The sequence below is a fragment of the Halichoerus grypus genome, chromosome 8 (assembly GCF_964656455.1).
Source record: "Halichoerus grypus chromosome 8, mHalGry1.hap1.1, whole genome shotgun sequence".
NCBI classification, from domain to species: domain Eukaryota; kingdom Metazoa; phylum Chordata; class Mammalia; order Carnivora; family Phocidae; genus Halichoerus; species Halichoerus grypus.
Window position 1 is genome coordinate 26,130,542 of NC_135719.1, and position 17,664 is coordinate 26,148,205.

General features: G+C 52.0%; 1 protein-coding gene across 6 annotated transcripts in view; it reads left to right on the plus strand.

Annotated features, from left to right (window-relative positions):
* Positions 1–9,439, plus strand: part of LRRK1 (leucine rich repeat kinase 1) — a 119,333-nt gene extending 109,894 nt beyond the window's left edge. For all 6 annotated transcript variants that reach the window (XM_036092889.2, XM_036092891.2, XM_036092893.2 and 3 more), the window contains 5 exons: positions 1,833–1,950; positions 2,991–3,107; positions 4,823–5,673; positions 6,044–6,145; positions 8,017–9,439. In XM_036092889.2, coding sequence (XP_035948782.1) covers positions 1,833–1,950; positions 2,991–3,107; positions 4,823–5,673; positions 6,044–6,145; positions 8,017–8,194 — 1,366 coding nt within the window. In that variant the 3' untranslated portion in view covers positions 8,195–9,439. The remainder of the gene's footprint in view (positions 1–1,832; positions 1,951–2,990; positions 3,108–4,822; positions 5,674–6,043; positions 6,146–8,016) is intronic.
* The last annotated feature ends 8,225 nt before the right edge of the window (positions 9,440–17,664 follow it).

Here is a 17,664-nt window from a genome sequence, read left to right on the forward strand (position 1 = left end):
AAGTATGAAAGACAGGTTAAATTAAAAAAAACCTGTACTTCTGAATTTAAATTTTTGGATTCATGATAGATTTTATCTTTAAGAAAAATAAACTCGTGTTTCCTAGTCCTGCCCGTTGAAAAGGCCTAACAATAATGACCACCTACAAGTGATGACCCCCGGGACCCAGGTGGTGGTCTCTAAGTGCCAGAGGGAACCAGAGCTTATTTGAGAAGTGGATGACTCCAGGTCTGGGACAGAAAGATGGCCAGAATATCTGACACACCAGAATCAAGGATGCCATCAGATACTCGTGAGGGTAGATTAAAGGGTTTTAGGAGTCAACCCAGAGAAGTTCCTACTGGCCAAGGATAGGGCAGTTGGCCATTAGTGAGAAGAATTGCAGTGGGTTGAGACACATCAAATTTTTTAGATTCATGCGTTTCTAATGCTACTTAATAAAAACAAACAAACTGGGGCGCCTGGGTGGCTCAGTTAAGTGTCCAACTCTTGATTTTGGCTCAGGTCATGATCTCGGGGTCTTGAGATCAAGCCCTGCGTCGGGCTCCATGTTCAGCAGGGAGTCTGCCTGAGACTGTCTCTCTCCATCTCCCTCTGCGCCTCCCCCTGCTCATGCTCTCTAAATAAATAAATAAATAAAATCTTAAAAACAAAAACCCCTCATTGATCACCACTGAAGGCTCCTAGAGAACCAACCCATTATTTTGAAAACTAGTATATACAGAAAGAATCAAGGTTTTATTCTGCCTTTCCTACGTGAACTCTACCCCAAGGTCGCAAAAGAGAGAAAAGGAGGAAGTTTCTCTTTTTAGAATAAATGAAGCTAATAAATGAAGAGGGAATGCCAGAAATAGAATGTCAGCCTTTTGCAATCTCTACTGAAATAATGGGTATAAGGCAGTGATCATTCATGGTCACAAAAGGGACATTCCCAGTAGAAATCCACACCCCCAATCCCCCAATGAGGAAATGTTCTTACCTTAAAAAAAAAGCAAACAGAATCTGATCAAGACTCGAGATTGGGAGCAGGGGGATGAGGCAAATGGCACCCCAGGTGTGTGGGGACCACACAGGACACCCCCAGAATCCTCAGCATATAACCTACGAGAGAAAAAAGAGAAAGGGGAAGGGGAGAAGCCGGTCAAGAGACCGAGAGACATAAGACCCGTGGAAGTGTGGGCAAAAGATGTGTGTGACCTGGGTAAATAACTTCAGTCTCCGCCTCAGACAATGAGGACACTGGGTACCCATGGGGGACGGGGGGGTGGTGGGGCAGGGACAGAAATGCTAGGGGAAGGCCAGTTCCAGGGAGCAAACAGCGGCCCTCATAAACGATAGCTTGTTAGTTCTCAGAGCACTTGTGTTGGGGGATGTGTTTCAAGGACCCCAGCCTACTCTGAAATGAACCCATCTATCTTTGGCCTTGACCTTGTCTACTCAGATATTGAGGGGCTCCCCTGTTCCTGGGGTGAGGCACGTATGGCAGTGGGAGGGGTGAGAGGCTTTGGTGGAGGTGCGGCCACCGTGCCCCTTCTTCACACCGGCGGGCAACTTCTTGGACCCTCCAACGTCACAGACAGAAGAGAGCCTTTCTTCCCATTGGGAATGCCCTCTCGTTGCCCGAACGTTCAAGCAAGGGAGGCAGAATCCACCTGTGCCCAGTGCCGTGAACGGTCCTCAATTCTCTCAGAACGTGGCCAAATTCAACCCTGGGTTCGAGGGAGTGGACGAGGCAGCTGATGGCCTCCTCCAAGGCTGCTCAGGCCAAGCCAAGAGAAGGGAGGCAGCCCCTGGCCACCGTGCACTGACCACACGATTGTCGCCGACTCTAGGAACTACACCGTGGTAAACACGGAGAAGGGCCTTATGGAAGTGCAGCGGATGAGCTGTGCGGGAATGAAGCTAAGCTGCCAGCTCAAGGTCCAGAACTCTCTGTGGACAGCCACCGAGGTAACTGCCTCTATGCAGGGCTCTCATCGAGGTGGGCAACACAGGGCGCAGTCCGCGGGGGCGCCAGATTTAGCAAATAGGAACACACCATGCCCAGGTACATGTGATTACCAGATAACCCCAGCCCGCACGTGTGAGACCCCCAGAGCAGTGCCAGCAGCCCTGTGAAGCAGCAGAAGCATGTCCCCAGGGGCAACAACCTGCCTCGTCCCTGGCGGGTGATCGGGACTCAGTCGAGAGAAGTCTCAGGTGCAGGATCCCAGCAGGAGCACCCCATTAGGCTGGTGAAGCCACTGGGTTTCTCATAACACTGCCGGGTCTACCCAGCGAATCCACTCAGCTCTGAAGGCATTTTGCCTTCACGTCAAGGAAGTCAGCGGAAGGCCCAAGGGGCTGTCTTCTGAGAAATCCAGAGAGGCTGCCCCAGTGGATGCTCTGAAGCTAGGGAGCTGTGGGGGGCGGAGCAGGGGCAGGAGATGGTGCCGCCCGCCCATACACACAGCGGAGGGCAGACAGACGTGTCTGTAAGCATGCTCATCCCTGTGTAACCCCCACTAGTGAAAACTTGGAAACAGACTGAGCTCTGACAGCAAATTGGGTTGTGGGCACCCCTGGGTGATGGGCAGCACGGAGGCGCTCAAACACGGTTCCCTCGCGGGCTCACACACGGTTCCCTCCACCCGCCGTGCATCGTCAGGAGAAAAGTGAGGAAACAGCACAGTCAGGTGGTCCCACTTTTGCCAGGAACGTGGAGACACACACACAAACACCCTGGGGAAATGGAGTCTGGGCCCCAAATCCCCAGGTGAAAATTACTCTCTAAGTAATGGGGTAGGGGCGATTTTATGTTTCTTCTTTAAATTCTTCTGTCATTTTCAACATCTCTACAAAGCATAGGAATATGCAAACGACGAACCAGAAAGCCCCAACGCATGTTGGTTCCTAAGGCACAAAGGGATTCCCGAGGCAGAAGGGACCCTGGGAGAAAATGGCAGGCATGTTCCAACCTGGGTCTCATGTTGGCTCGTCTGCCTCTGCAGGACCAGAAGATCTACATCTATAACCTCAAGGGCATGTGCCCCTTAAACACACCCCAGCGGGCTCTGGACACCCCGGCGGTCGTCACCTGCTTGTTGGCTGTGCCTGTTATTAAAAAGGTGAGGTCAGGGGGGAGGTGGGCTCCCAGATGTCTGACTCTCCCTTCCTCTTCTGTTGGGGGGGCCCCCACCCTCGGCTTGGGGGAGGGAGGGGCTACGAGGAATGGGAGCAAAGCCAGGCCCTCTTGGACCGCCAAGCCCGGGTCAGGTCACAGTCAGCCTTAGGGGGACAGGTCATCATTAGAGCCTTTCCAGGAACCTTTTTTTAGAAAAAAAAAAAAAAAGTCTGAAATCAACCCTGGAGTCGTTTAGGACCGTGCCCCATGGGCGAGGCTGGGCAGCTCGGGACCCGGTCCACCCCAGAGCCCGGGAGAACATGACACAAAGCGTTATTTAAGGCCACTGCTGGCCAGAGCCCCTGAGCCAGGGAACCAGCACCCGCACGACCAGAGGGAATAAAGCCGGCTCTGTGCAGAGCCTCCCTGTCAGGGTGCTGCCCCGTGGCCGCGACAGCAGGCCCCTGCATTCTTGCACGCGCACGTTCACACCCAACCGGGCCGTGGGGCTCACCGCCCTGACTGGGGCCCGGAGCCGGGGTTCAGATAGAGACGCTGCCTCTGTTTGCTTTGGCTGCTTTCTTTCCTAAAATTCTGAGGATGGATTTTGATAAATGTTCTTAGGGCTTCTTGACCTTGCTGTTGAGCTAGAAGCTGGTTGGCTCGTGACCTTGGACAGCCTGGCCTCCCCAGTTCCCAAGCAGCTCCAGGTCCCAGGAAGGTGGCTTTCTGCTGCTCATGAAGCCTGGGTCCCCGCTCTGGCGGGGCTTCGGCTTTGTTCTCCTGAACTCCTCCTGCCCCACCTCAGCCCTCGCCAGGCGTCCGGGCTTTGAAGCTGCCCTCTATTCCTGGCTCTGCAGAGATGCTCCAGGGAGCATTGTGTGGGTGGTGGTGCCCTGGCTCAGGGGCTCTGGCCAGCAGTGGCCTTAAATAACGCTTGGTGTCATGTTCTCCCAGGCCTGGGGTGGGCCCAGCACCCAGCACCGTCCCTGCAACTTTGGTTATAGAAGATGGCATGCTTCACTGCGGGGGCGGAGGGCGACCCCAGGACCCTTGCACTGCCAGCTAGGCATTTCAGAGTAGGTGTGGTAAGCGGGGAGTGTAGGCACAGGGTCCAAGAAGCGCCTCCATGAGAGGGTTAAGCTGGAAGCGATTTCTTCAAGCATAGGCTCAGCAGGCACGCATCGTCTGCTGGTGCAGAACGCCGGGTGGAGTTGCAGAGATGGACGAGACTCAGCCCTTCCGTGCGGCAGGCCTGCACCCTGCTGTCACGGAGCCCCTGTCTGGTGGGGGCGGCAGGCAGCGGTGGCAAGCACACCCGCACGCTACCCACGACCGCTGTCACGTCAGTAACAAGCAGAGCTCCCGGGAAGGAGGGAACCACGTCCTGCCTCTGAAGGAGGCCGGTGTGACCCGAGGGAGAAGGCAGCCGCCTCCCGCTCACACTGCCAGAAGCCAGCCTGAGCAGGGCCCCTCCCCTAGGTGCCGTGGGCCACTCTTCCCCGGCACGCTGCTCTCCTGCTCACAGCAGGAAGGGTGGGTGGGTGGCTCTTCTGGGCCTGACTTGCACCTGCTTTGGGTCCTGCTGGCGGCCCCCGCCTCTTTGGGAACATTGCTCCTCTGGGTGAGCTGCGGTCGGTGGAGATGAGTCTTGTGCCCACTCTGCTTCTCTCCTGGCCTGCGTGAGCCTCACAGGCCGTCCTGCCTTTCTCCCCGCAGAATTCCTACCTGGTGCTGGCAGGCCTGGATGACGGGCTTGTGGCGGTGTTTTCCGTGGTGCGGGGTGCCCCGGACCACAGCTGCTCCTACCTGTGCTCACACACGGCCAACAGGTCCAAGTTCAACATCCCAGATGAAGACACGCGGCAGAACCCCTACCCCGTGAAGGCCATGGAGGTGGTCAACAGCGGGTCCGAGGTCTGGTACAGCAACGGGCCGGGCCTGCTGGTCATCGACTGTGCAGCCCTGGAGATCAGCAGGAGGCTGGAGCCCTACTCGGCCCCTTCGGTGGTCACCTCGGTCGTGGGCAGCTCTGAGTGCCGCGGGGAGGAGGTCGTCTGGTGCCTGGACGACAGGGCCAACTCCTTGGTGATGTACCACGCAGCCACCTACCAGCTGTGCGCCCGCTACTTCTGCGGGGACCCCAGCCCGCTCAGAGACATGTTTCCTGTGCGCCCACTGGGCCCGGAGTCCCTGGGCAGCCACGCAGCTGGCTCCGAAGAGCCCGAGGGGGACTCCATCGCGGACGTGAGCATCATGTACAGCGAGGAGCTGGGCACGCAGATCCTGACCCACCAGGACTCGCTGACCGACTACTGTTCCATGTCCTCCTACTCCCCCTCCTCTCCCCACCGGGCCCCCGCAGCCTCCTCCAGCCTGCCCTGCTCCCCGGCAAGCTCTTCCAGCGTGCCCTTCTCCACCGACTGCGAGGACTCCGACCGGCTGCACGAGCCCGCCGCGGGCTCTGACAGGTCTGAGCACGACCTGACCCCCATGGACGGGGAGGCCTTCAGCCAGCATCTGCAGGCCGTGAGGATCCTAGCTGTGAAAGACGTCATCTGGGTCCCCAGGTACGGTTCCCACGAGCAGGGCTCGCTCCTGTGCTGGAGCCCAGAGGGATCGCTTCGGCAAACCCGAGAAGGGCCAGCGTGAGCGCGCTCACCTGCTTCCCTCCCCACCCCACCCCCCCGCCCCACCCCGGGACCACAAGGCGGAGCCCCCCCCCCCCCCCCCCCCCCCCCCCGGGCAGCTGCGATTCAGTTTCCCCCTGGGAAAGGCCTTTGGGGAGGGGGGGGCCAGCTTCGGAGGCCTGCCAGTAACTCAATCCACTCTCGCCGAGTCGGCGGGCCGGTTGCCTTGCCTCAGTGCCTGCCAGCTCCATGTGCCCCGGGGAGCAGGGCCCTGGACAAACGCTTCCCCTTCTCGGTTTTGGTTTCGCAGGCGCGGGGGCGACGTTATTGTCATTGGCCTGGAGAAGGAGGCCGGCAGCCAGCGGGGCCGCGTCATCGCCGTCTTAAAAGCCCGGGAGCTGACTCCGCATGGGTAAGCCTGGGGGCGCCTCCTTTAGGCCCCGAGCTGTGGTGTGGGGAATCGAGGCCCCTCCGCCAGGCCACCCGCCCCCCCCAGCACAGTGGCTTCTCGCGCTTCTGTCCTCCACAGATAAATGCCACAGTGGCCATAAGGCAGAGAAGGAACAAGATGGGGTCCTCCAGGCAGCTCCACGGGGCTCAGCAAATACCAGCGGAACCGGGATTCGGCCACGGGTCATGGCAGGCTGTTTCTGGGGTTCCCAGTGCACCTGCAGACCGAGTGTCCTGCCTGGGGTATATGTCTCCAGGGCCGGAGTCCAGCTGCAATTGACACGGGGAGCCGGGTGATTCACTGTCCTTCCCACCGAGCAGGAGGGCCCTTCCTGGGGTGCTCCACCTGCCCAGATAGCCCCTAGGGGAGCCACAGACCTAGCACGCACCACCCCTCCCCATGCCCAAGCCCGGGCTCCGCCATAGCTCCATACCCATCTGTTGGGGGGTCCTACCTGGAGGCAGGCCAGACTCCACTGTGCGGGTCATTCTGGGGCAAGGCAGCCTATCCGGATACAGGGTGCATGGCTGTGGGCGTGAGAGGCTGGTGTTCCCAGTGTCCCCTGGCAGCCAGCAGGATCCACGCCTCACTTGGTCTACTGAGCCCCAGCCTGCAAATCTCCTTTATGGAGAAATCCCATTCGGCCTGTTTGCCCCAGAGTAGGACGACGGTGAAAGGGGAAACACCTATGGCAGGTCCCCTCCCTTGCCGGAAAGCACCGAGTGTTCTCCAAGAGTCACCGGATCCCTGGACCCCTGCTCTGCCAGTGATTCCAGAAACACGATCTGGGTTTTTTGTTTTTGTTTTTGTTTTTGTTTTTTGCTGAGACCCGGCTGGGTTTGTGGGCTGAAGTAGTTACCAGATCACAGGTTGGGGGCTGGGGGGGGGGTGGCTTCTGGGGAAGAGGCGGGTCTGTAGAGCCCAGGCCTGTGGACCTCAGATCGCCCATCATTAGTGTCCCTGAATTTTTCACTGGTGGTGTTTTTCCTATTCAGCCCCCAAAGGCAGGTTTACCAGGAGCCAGGCACACTCTTTGTAGGGAGAAAGCAGCCCAGGCAGCCAGCTGACGGGAGGGCCGTAGCCCGATCCCACCAGCTTTTGGCCGTGCGTCTGAGACATTATTCCCGCGGCAGATAGCTAGTGAGTGTCCGCAGTGTGCAAGGCCCCGAGGAGGCCAGAGGCCCTGCACGTCATACTGGTTTGCGTGCTGGCCCCGGGGCAAGGCGGGGAGTGCTGGGACATGGGCTGCCCGGTCTGACCAAGGCCCAGCAGGAACCGTGTGGTGTGTGCACAGATCAGCAAAAACAATCCACAGCCTCAAAAAAACAAATGCCTCCAGTTAGGGCACGTTGGCACGGGTTTCCATCGGACCTACCGCCCTGCATTTCCAAAGCACTGGGAACATGGCGTGGGAAGAAGAGCCGGGCCTGAGCTGATGGCAAGGGAGCCGAGTAGGTGCTTCAGATCCACTGGGGGCCGATGACAAGCAGCAATCAGAGTTGATGGTGCTTTCTGGACACTTGGGGGTCGGGGTCCAGTGACAGAGGCTACCTGTTCTCAGAGCATCTGTGGCCTTCCGTGGAATGAGTGCCTCACAGACGGTCCCCACGAAGGGATGCACTAGGCTCTCCTTCAGTTAGGAAGCCTCTGCCCACAGGCGGGACCCCCGGGGGAAGCAGGTGCATCAGAGCACATCCCTGCTGCCAGGCCAGGATGTCCAGATGCTCCCCCCCCAAGCCAGGCTCCCAAGAAGGTGCAGACTGAGGGGCCTGGCCCCAACCAAGTGGGGACCCCTGCAGGTTTTCTCAGACCCCCCCTCCCTCTCTCTGTAGGGTGCTTGTGGATGCAGCCGTGGTGGCAAAGGACACAGTCGTGTGCGGCTTTGAGAACGAAAACACGGAGTGGTGCCTAGCTGTCTGGAGGGGCTGGGGCACTAGGGAGTTTGACGTTTTCTACCAGTCCTACGAGGAGCTGGGCCGACTGGAGGCTTGCACGCGGAAGAGAAGGTGATTCCTGTGGAATGACAGTCGTGGAGACCTGGCTGCCCCGGGCCAGTGGCTTGACCCCCCTGCCTGCAGCCTGCCGCCCCCCTGAGGACCCAGAAGATGGACTGGGTTCGCCCACGAACCACTTGCTGCTAGAAGTGCCGAGAAGTTACCACCCTGGCCGTGGTCTGGGGGGCTCCCCGGTTCTCCAGAGCAGAGTTAGCTGCCTACCTCCATTCTCCCATTGCTGGTTTTACAACCCAAGAGAAGACGGTGGGGCCCAGTTGGGAGCAACTCCCCCTGCCTCCTCCATCCACTTCCAGGAGCAGGGGATGGGGATCCCACTCCACACTGGGTCACACAAAGCGGGGCTGGGTCTTCACGGCACAGTTCCCTCCCCAGGTCTGGGATGGCATTACACTAGAGGCTCTCAGTTGGAGAGCAGTTCTGGGCAGGGGAGGAGGGGGCCATGACCTCTGCCCCTTCCCCGAGTGGCCTCCAGGCTCTCAGCACATTTCACAAGCCCCCGGGGGCTCCAGTGCCCCAGGGCCCCGCTTGGGCAAGCTGAGCTCAGATGTCTCCCGCTCAGGAAAGTCTCTGTGTGAGAAGCCCTCAGAAGGACCCTCGGGGAGGAGCGCTGCCCAGTCTGGGGGAATGAATGAGTTCCTTTAAGTGACCCAGCCGGAAAGCCAAGAGCTAACGCAGGGCTCAGAGCACCCACTCAGCCTCTACATTCTTCTCCCGCCGACAAAAGGCAGGGGAAACTCAATCATCAGGACTTAAGAAAGGGCCGTGTGTTTATAGCTTTGTAAAGTAAACTTGGACACAGCTGAAGCACAAGCCCTGTTTGTTTGCACATAATAATCTTGTTTATCACTTTAACAAATTAAGTAATAGCTCAGTAGTTAGGCCCCGGTTGTGAAATCACATCGTATGGGGCTTCTACCAAATTATGCATTTGCTCAGCATTGACTACACACATGTACGGCAAAGTCTAAAGAGCAAAATTGTTAATGGGGGGTTTATGGGTCTGACAGCGACCGATTTTATAAATTATGCACACACACATGCACACGTACCACATGGTTCCCAAGAGGAATCACTTAAGGCTGCTGACCCCAGAACGGCGGTGTGAACATGAGGTCATACTCCAGTTCAAGTTGTTGACCTTTTCCTAAAATTAAGTTATAAAAATCAAACTTAAGATTGGCTGGGATATGCGGGCAAATGTGGTTCCTTTTATCTGAAAATAAACGGATTCTCTTGAGAATGATGTGACAGCCTGTGTCTGTAGGGTGAGTAGTTGGGGCACAGGCTCTATCCGACCCAGGCCCACTCGCTGCCGGGGTGGAATGGGCAGCCCCCCTTGCCCACAGCTGCCCCCATGCAATCAGCCCCCTAGCAGCCTCCGAGAGCAGAGACAGCTGCTCTGTCAGCCTCAGCCACCCCACTTCCTTTTGCTGGCCTGGGCATCGAGTCCAACAGGGGCTCCGGGCCCGTGCCTCCTGCCCACGTCACTGCCACGTCCTGCCCTGGTCCCTCAGCTGGGCCTTGGTGCTCACTGCTCTCCTTCCCTTCCCATCCCAGCACCCCATAGCTGCCCAGTTGCCCCCCAAATGCACATTTGCATTTGGTCCTGTCTTTCTCCTGCCCCCATCCCGCCCTCTACAACCTGAAGCCAGACTGCTAGGCTGATGCTCAGGGCCCCCACGATCCCGTCCTAACCCACATTTCTGACCTGGCCTCCTCCCAGCGCAAGGCCCAAGCTGCTGTGTGGAGAGGCCAGGCCTTTAGCCCACGGCCTCATGGAGCCGGCTTAGGGCAGCTCTTCACAAAAGTTAGAAACCATGCAGGAAATGGTTTCACTACATAAAAATTAGAAACTTAAATGGAAAAACTACCAGTCAACTGGGAAAAAAATATTGGTGACAAATGAGAGAAAAAATAGCTAATTTATCTTATATACAGAGAGTTTGTACCTATTGATAAGAAAGAGAAAACACAAAAGGAAAACAGGTAGAGGACATAAATAGCACTCAACCTCACCCAACAGTTAGGAAGTAGTCATGAGGACAGCAACAAAATGTCATTTACTATCCTCATGTTGGCACTCCTGCGGAGATCTGAAGGCACCACGTTGGAAGATCCACATGTGCAAAGGCCCTGTGGCGGGAATGAGCTGCTGTGCTAGAAGGACAGATGAAGAGCTGGTGGGACTGGAGCGTTTGGAAGAAGGGGGAGCTCAGAGGCCCGCTAGGCATGGCTTTGTAGGCATGGATCTCCATCAAAGCTACTGGTAGTTTTAAGCAGGGATGTTTGATGACCTAATTGTCTTTAAAAACCACTTCACTGAGTGCAAAGTGGGCTAAAGGGGAGTTAACCGACAGCTGGGCCACCCCTTAGAGTTAGCAGGCCCACTTAAGCATTTGATCCTGAACTTCCCGTGAAAGGGCCCAATGCAGCAGAACAAGAATGTCATTGCGGCATCGCCTATAAGTGGCCCCAAACAGGAAACAACCTAAACCTCTAGCAGGAGGAAAGTCAAAAATGCCTGAACCTCCAACCCTGCCGTACTCTGCAGCCAGTCAGAGAAGGGGGCGGTGCTAACGGTCCTGCTCCGACATGATCTCCGGGGTATAATAAATGCATTGTTTTCCTAAAAAGCAACTCACAGTGTGGTGTGTCTAGAGTTACTATTTGAGTGGAAAATGTACAGCTCCGCGGGCACGCACAGGGGAAATATCCCAAAGGATGCCCAAGAGTCTGGTAGACATTGGTTGTCTCTGGGAAGGAGAATTGAGGGCTGGCATAGAGTGGAAGTTCCTTAGGTTTTGCTTTATACTTTCCTCGCTGCACTATTTGAATTATATATAAGCCTTTCCATGATGGTAAGCCAGGCTGGGAGGGGACTTCTCCCCTGGACCCCAGGAAGGACACACCTTGGCCTTGGTGTGCAGAGGTCATGGGAAGTGCCCATGGAGGGTATCAGACCCAGGGGCGGGGCCAATAATCTGTCACATCCATCTGACCTCATGGCATGGCTCAAGCAGAAACCCCACCCCCATCCCCCGCTGTCTTTGGGATGTAGGCAGAGAATCCCAGGCTGAGGAAGACAGGTGGGAGAGACTGGGGACAGTTAACAAAGGCCAATGGACTCTGACCCTGGTCTGCCCTTGCCCTGGTATTGTGAACACGTGCAGCCCAGCTGCCGGGTCAACACCCCCCCGCCCCCAGCAGATGAACACCCAGCCTCCTCCCACCTCCCGCCACCACCCTGCACCAGGGAAAGCAGCAGCTTTTCTTACGACCAGTCACCGGCTGGTCACCATCTTCCACGGCCACCGATTACTCGGAGTCTCTGCAATGCCCCTACCTGGAGGTGCACTAGACCCCACCTCCCTGCACAGCCCCTCAGACAATGGGAATGGGTCCTGCTTTCTCTGCTGTTCCTCTTGCAGAAAGTATCTGCTGAACCTCCAAGGAGGCATGGGGACACAGAATCCCCCCACTAAGGCTACAGAAAAACAGCATCGTGAACCCCCTCTAGATGCCAGCAGACTGATGCCCCGGAAGAAGCCACAGCTTCTGGCTTGTCAGGGCCTGGGGCCTCAAACCCTCTGCCTCCCTGAGTGCCTAGTGATATTTCCCATCCTGGGCAGAATGGAGCAGCCTTGAAGGAAATAGGGGCGGGGAGGTGGGGGCAGTTAAGTAAAATAGCCCTTAGAGAACCACTGGCAGAAACTGCTCAGTAACAGACCCTGCTTTTGTTGGTGCATCATTTCTCAGCCTCCCTTACAGGGAGGGGTGGGCCTGGGATGGAGCTCAGCCAGGGATGATGTGGAGATGGCTGAGGACAGCTTTAGGGAAGCACCATCAAAGGGCTGACTCAGTGGGAGCCCCTTCAGCCCTGCCCCTGCCTCCCCGGTCCTCAACAGAGCATGAGGGCAGGGCCTTCTAGGGATGCCAGGAAGACCTTGGAACAGTGATGGAGAGGCAGCCCTCCATGCCAGCCCTGGATGCTGACCTCCAGTCTCCTCATTGCCTCATGGACCAGGAAATCACTTCCTTGTTTAAACCAGTATTTGCCAGCTCTCCACTACTAGCAGCCCAGTGCAATTCCTAAATGTTCGGGTGTATCTTCCACTAGCACAGCCCGAGCCCCTAGGCAAACAAGTGATGCTCTCAGGCTGTCCTTAACAAGCTCAGGCAGAGGGACCTGCGCAATGATGAACTGGAACATTCTGTGGCCAGACCCGCCCCAAGAGTGGACATGGTCTCTAGATCTTTTCCCTGGAACAACCACAATTACGAAGAGGTCAGGATTGCATCCTAGTCACCCAAAGGCCAGCTTTGATATCCTGCAAGTTTAAACCTTCAACTCTGAGCAAGCTACCCCACCTCTGTGGCCCTGATGTCTTCTTTGTGAAATGGCATGACAGCTCTCACCCTGTCAGGATCAGGAGAGACAGTGTATGTGATAGCCCCAGCCCAGCCCCCTACCCAGGGCCAGGACGCCCTCCCTGCCCCCCAGTCATGACCACCCTCTCCTCTGTCATTACAATCTAGGAAGACTCAGAAACACTTGGAAGAACTATGGCTATGAGTAAGAAGGGGGTTCATGTGAAACAAGGTGTAGGGGTTGGGTCAGTTTTATAGTGAGTACTCAGTTTTGTAACAGATGTAGCATTTTGTGTATGTTTTATCTGATTCTTAGGGTGTTTAAAGCACTGAAGGTAAACTAATATTTTAGACTTTGATTACAGCAGTCAACAAGAGAAGAAGAAAGGAAAAAAGAAACTACAAAATAGGCAGAAGGCAATTAATGAAATGGCAATAGTAAGTCCTTATCCAGAATTACCTTAAATATAAATAGATTAAATACTCTAATCAAAAGACAATGAATGACTGAATGGATAAAAAACAAGACCCAACTAGGTGCTGTCCACAAGAGACTTTACTTCCAACTTTAAGGACACACATAGGCTAAAAGTGAAGGGATGGAAAGTGATAGTCCATGTAAATGGAAACCCAAAGAGAGTAGAGGTAGCTAAACTTAGATAAAATAGGCTTTAATTCAAAAACTGTAACAAGAAACAAAGAAAGTCATTATATAATGATAAAGAGGTCAAATCATTAAAAGGGTATAACAATTATAAAAATATATGCACCCAATATCAGAGCACCAAAATAAATAAATATTAACATTTCTAAAAGGAGAAATAGATAACTTTACACTAATAGTAGGGGATTTCAATACCCCATTTTCAACAATGGACAGATCACCCAGACAGAAAGTCATTAAGGAAACACTGGACTTGAACTACACTTTAGAGTAAATGAACCTAACAGACATATACAGAATATTTCATCCAACAGCAACAGAATACACATTCTTCTCAAGTGCATACAGAACATTCTCCATGATAGATCATATGTTAGGTCACAAAATAAGTCATAACAAATTTAAGAAGATTGAAATCATATCAGTATATTTTCTGACCACAGTGGTAAGAAACTAACATTAATATCAGGAAGAAAACTGGAAAAATCACAAATATGTGGAAATTAAGCAACACACACCTGAACAACCATTGGATCAAAAAAAGAAATTGAAAGGGAAATCAAAGAATATCTTGAAACAAACAAAAATGGAAACACTATATAGCAAAACTTATGGGATGCAGCAAAAGCAATTCTAAGGGAGAAGTTTACAGAGATTATGCCTACAATAAGAAGAGGGAAAAAAATTTTAAATAAGCAATGTAACTTTACACCTCAAAGAACTAGAAAAAGAATAAACTAAAAAATAAAGTTAATATAAAGAAGGAAATAACAAAGATCAGAACAGAAATAAAAGAAACCCGAGACTAGAAAAACTGTAGAATACATCAATGAAAATGAACTTGCTTTTTGAAAAAAGAAAATTGGCAAGTGTTTAGCTAGACTAAGAAAAAAATACTCAAATACATAAAATTAGAAACAAAAGGGGTACAGATTACAACTGATACCACAGAAATACAAAGGATCATGAGAGTCTACAGTGAACAATTATACCACAATAGGATAACCTTGATGAAATGGATAAATCCCTAGAAACATACAATCTACCAAGATTGAATCATAAAGAAATAGAAAATCTGAACAGATCAATAATGGGTAGAAATTCAATCAGTAATCAAAAATCTCCCAACAAAGAAAAGTCATTCACTAGTGAGTTCTACCAAACATTTAAAGAAGAATTAATACCAATCCTTATCAAATTCTTCCAAAACATTCAGGAGAAGAGAGCACTTCGTAACTCATTTTATGAAGCCAGCATGACCCTTATGAAGCCAGACAAGTACACTACAAGAAAATAACATTACAGATCAATATCTCTGGTGAACACAGCTGCAAAAATCCCCAACAAAACACAACAACCCTAATTTAAAAACACATTAAAGGGATCATACACCACAATTAAGTGGGATTTATCCCTGGGATACAAGGATGTTTCAACATACGCAATATCGATAGATCACATATAAGAGAATAAAGGACAACCATCATATGGTCATCTCAATAGAAGCATTTGACAAAACTGAGCATTCTTTCATGATAAAACGATATTCTCAGCAAATCTGATATATAAGGAATGTACCTCAACATAATAAAGATCATATATAATAAGTTAACATCATACTCAGTAGTGAAAAGCTAAAAACTTTCTCAAAGACCACAAACAAAGATCCCACTCTCACCACTTCTATTCAACAAAGTACTGGAAATCCTACCCAAAACAATTAGGCAAGAAAAATAAATAAAGAAATCCAAATAGAAAAGGAAGAAGTAAAATTGTCTTTACAGATAACGTGATGTTATATATAGAAAACCCTAAAGACTCCACATATAAACAAAAACTGTTAAAGCTAACAAATTCAGTAAGATTTTAGGATACAGAATCAACATGCAAATATCAGTTGTGTTTCTATACACTGAAAATGAACTCCCCCAAGAAGGAATTAAGAAAACAATCTTATTTACAATAACATTAAAAAAATACTTTAGGAATAAATTTAAGCAAAGAGGTGAAATATCTGTACACTGAAAACTATAAACACAGGTGAAAGAAATTGAAGAAGACATGAATAAAAGGAAAGATATCCCATGTTCATAGATTGGAAGAATTAATATTGTAAATATTATATAAAGTGATCTATATAATCAATGCAACCCTCATCAAAATTCAAATGGCATTTTTCATAGAAATAGAAAAAAAAATCCTAAATTTTTGTGGAACCAGAAAAGATCCCAAATAACCAAAGCACTCTTGAGCAAGAAGAACAAAGCTGCAGTCATCTTCCTGATATCAAACTTCATGATATTACCGAGCTATAACAATTGAAACAGTATGGTACTGGCATAACAACAGACAGATGAACCAATGGGATACAATCAAAATCCTAGAAATAAACCCACCCATATATGGTCTACTAGTCTTCAAAAAAGGCACCAAGAATACACAAAGGGGAAAATATCATCCCTTCAATCAATAGTGTTGGGAAAATTGAATATCCACACACAAAGAATGAAATTGGACCTTTGTCTTACACAATACCCAAATATCAATTCAACATGGATTTAGACTTAAATATTAGACCTGAAACAATGAAACTCCTAGAAGAAAACAAAAGGGAAAAGCTCTTTGACATTGGTGTTGGCAATGGTTTCTTGGATTTGACTTCAAAGGCAACAAAAGCAAACACAAACAAGTGGGACTACATCAAAGTAAAAAGTTTCTTCACAGGAATCAGGAAGCAATAAGAAAGTAAAAAAGCAAGCTGAGGCACCTGGGTGGCTCAGTCGTTGAGCATCTGCCTTTGGCTCAGGTCATGATCCCAGGGTCCTGGGATTGAGCCCCGCATCGGGCTCCCTGCTCTGCGGAAAGCCTGCTTCTCCCTGCTTGTGTTCCCTCTCTCGCTGTGTCTCTGTCAAATAAATAAATAAAATCTTTAAAAAAAAAGAAGGAAAGAAAGAAAGTGAAAAAGCAATCTATGGAATGGGAGAAAATATTTACAGACCATAGATCCAATAAGGGGTTAATATACTAATAGGAAATTGTACAACTCAATAGCAAAAAAAAAAAAAGAAACCCTCCAAACAACCTGATTTAAAAATGGGCAAAAAACCTGAATAGACACTTTTGTAAAGATACACAAATGGCCAACAGATACATGAAAAGATGCTCAATGTCATTAATCATTAGAAAGTACAAATCAAAACAATGGGATATCACCTCACACAAATGGCCATTATAAAAATGTCAAAAGATAACAAATATTGGTGAGAATGTGGAGAGGAAGGAAGTCTTTTAAACTTCTGGTGGAAATTTCGATTGGTATAGCCATTGTGGAAAACAGTATGGAGGTTCCTCAAAAAATTAAAAATAGGATCAGTTACAGTGAAAGTCTCTGACCCAGCAAAGCGCCTAACTGTGTGCACGTGCGTGTGTGTGTGCATGTGCGTGTGTGTGTGTGTGTGTGTCCGGGGCATTGGCTGGTTTTGGGCCGCACACAGGCCTGGAACAACAGGTTGTGAGGATAGGTTCCTAGGCCAACCTCCCACTGTGGAGAGGAGGGAGGCACGTCAAACCCCCTGGGGCACAGCACCCCTCTGGGGGCCGGGGGCCGAGGGAGCTGCCACCCAGTGCCCGATGCCTGTGTCAGGTGCCTGCCAGAGGCCTCTGGACCTTTCCTGTTGACACTGCTCGTGTGACACCCACGGACCCGAGCTGAAGACCCATGTCACCCATACGTATGTGCATGTGTGTGTGTGCTCACACATACACCTTTCCTCACAGTGGCACAATCAGGGCTGAGGGCTGTGTCGGCCCCTGGTGGGAGAGCCCGTCTGTCCTCCAATCTGCTCAAGCCCGGGAGGAGAGCCGACCTAGAGGCCTGGCCCTGGGCATGCTCCTCTTCAGCTCCTGCACACGACGTCCCTGTCACAAGCACCAGAGCTGAGGGGCCCAGCTCCTCAGGCAACAAGGCCCTATAGAGGAGTTCCTGTCCCTCAAGGCAGGGCCCGCTGTGCGCAAAATCATGCCTGAACATTCCCTTCAGGCCCAGGAGGGATTGCACGGAGGTCAGCGGCCAGGCCCTGAGGACCAACGAGTTAAAGGGCGACAGGCAGGCGGACCCTGAGCCAGGGCAGTGTAGAGGTTGGGGTGCAGAGGCTTCCTCCGAACCCCAGCAAGGGTGGCACCTCCGGACGTGGGCCCTCTCAGAAAGCCAGTCCACCCCAGTTATGAGAAGCCTCCAGATGGTGCCCGTAACACCTCGGGGAAGGCCCGGGGGCTGGGCCCCACCTCTTGCACAGCACAGAGGGAACTCGGCAGACCCTGGTGGCCAGCTGCTGGGTGCTCAGCCAAAGGATATGCTGTTTCCCCAAACATAAGAGCTCTTCTCCCTCCCCGGAGCCCAGGGGAGGAAGGGAGTGGATGCGGCCTCCCCACCC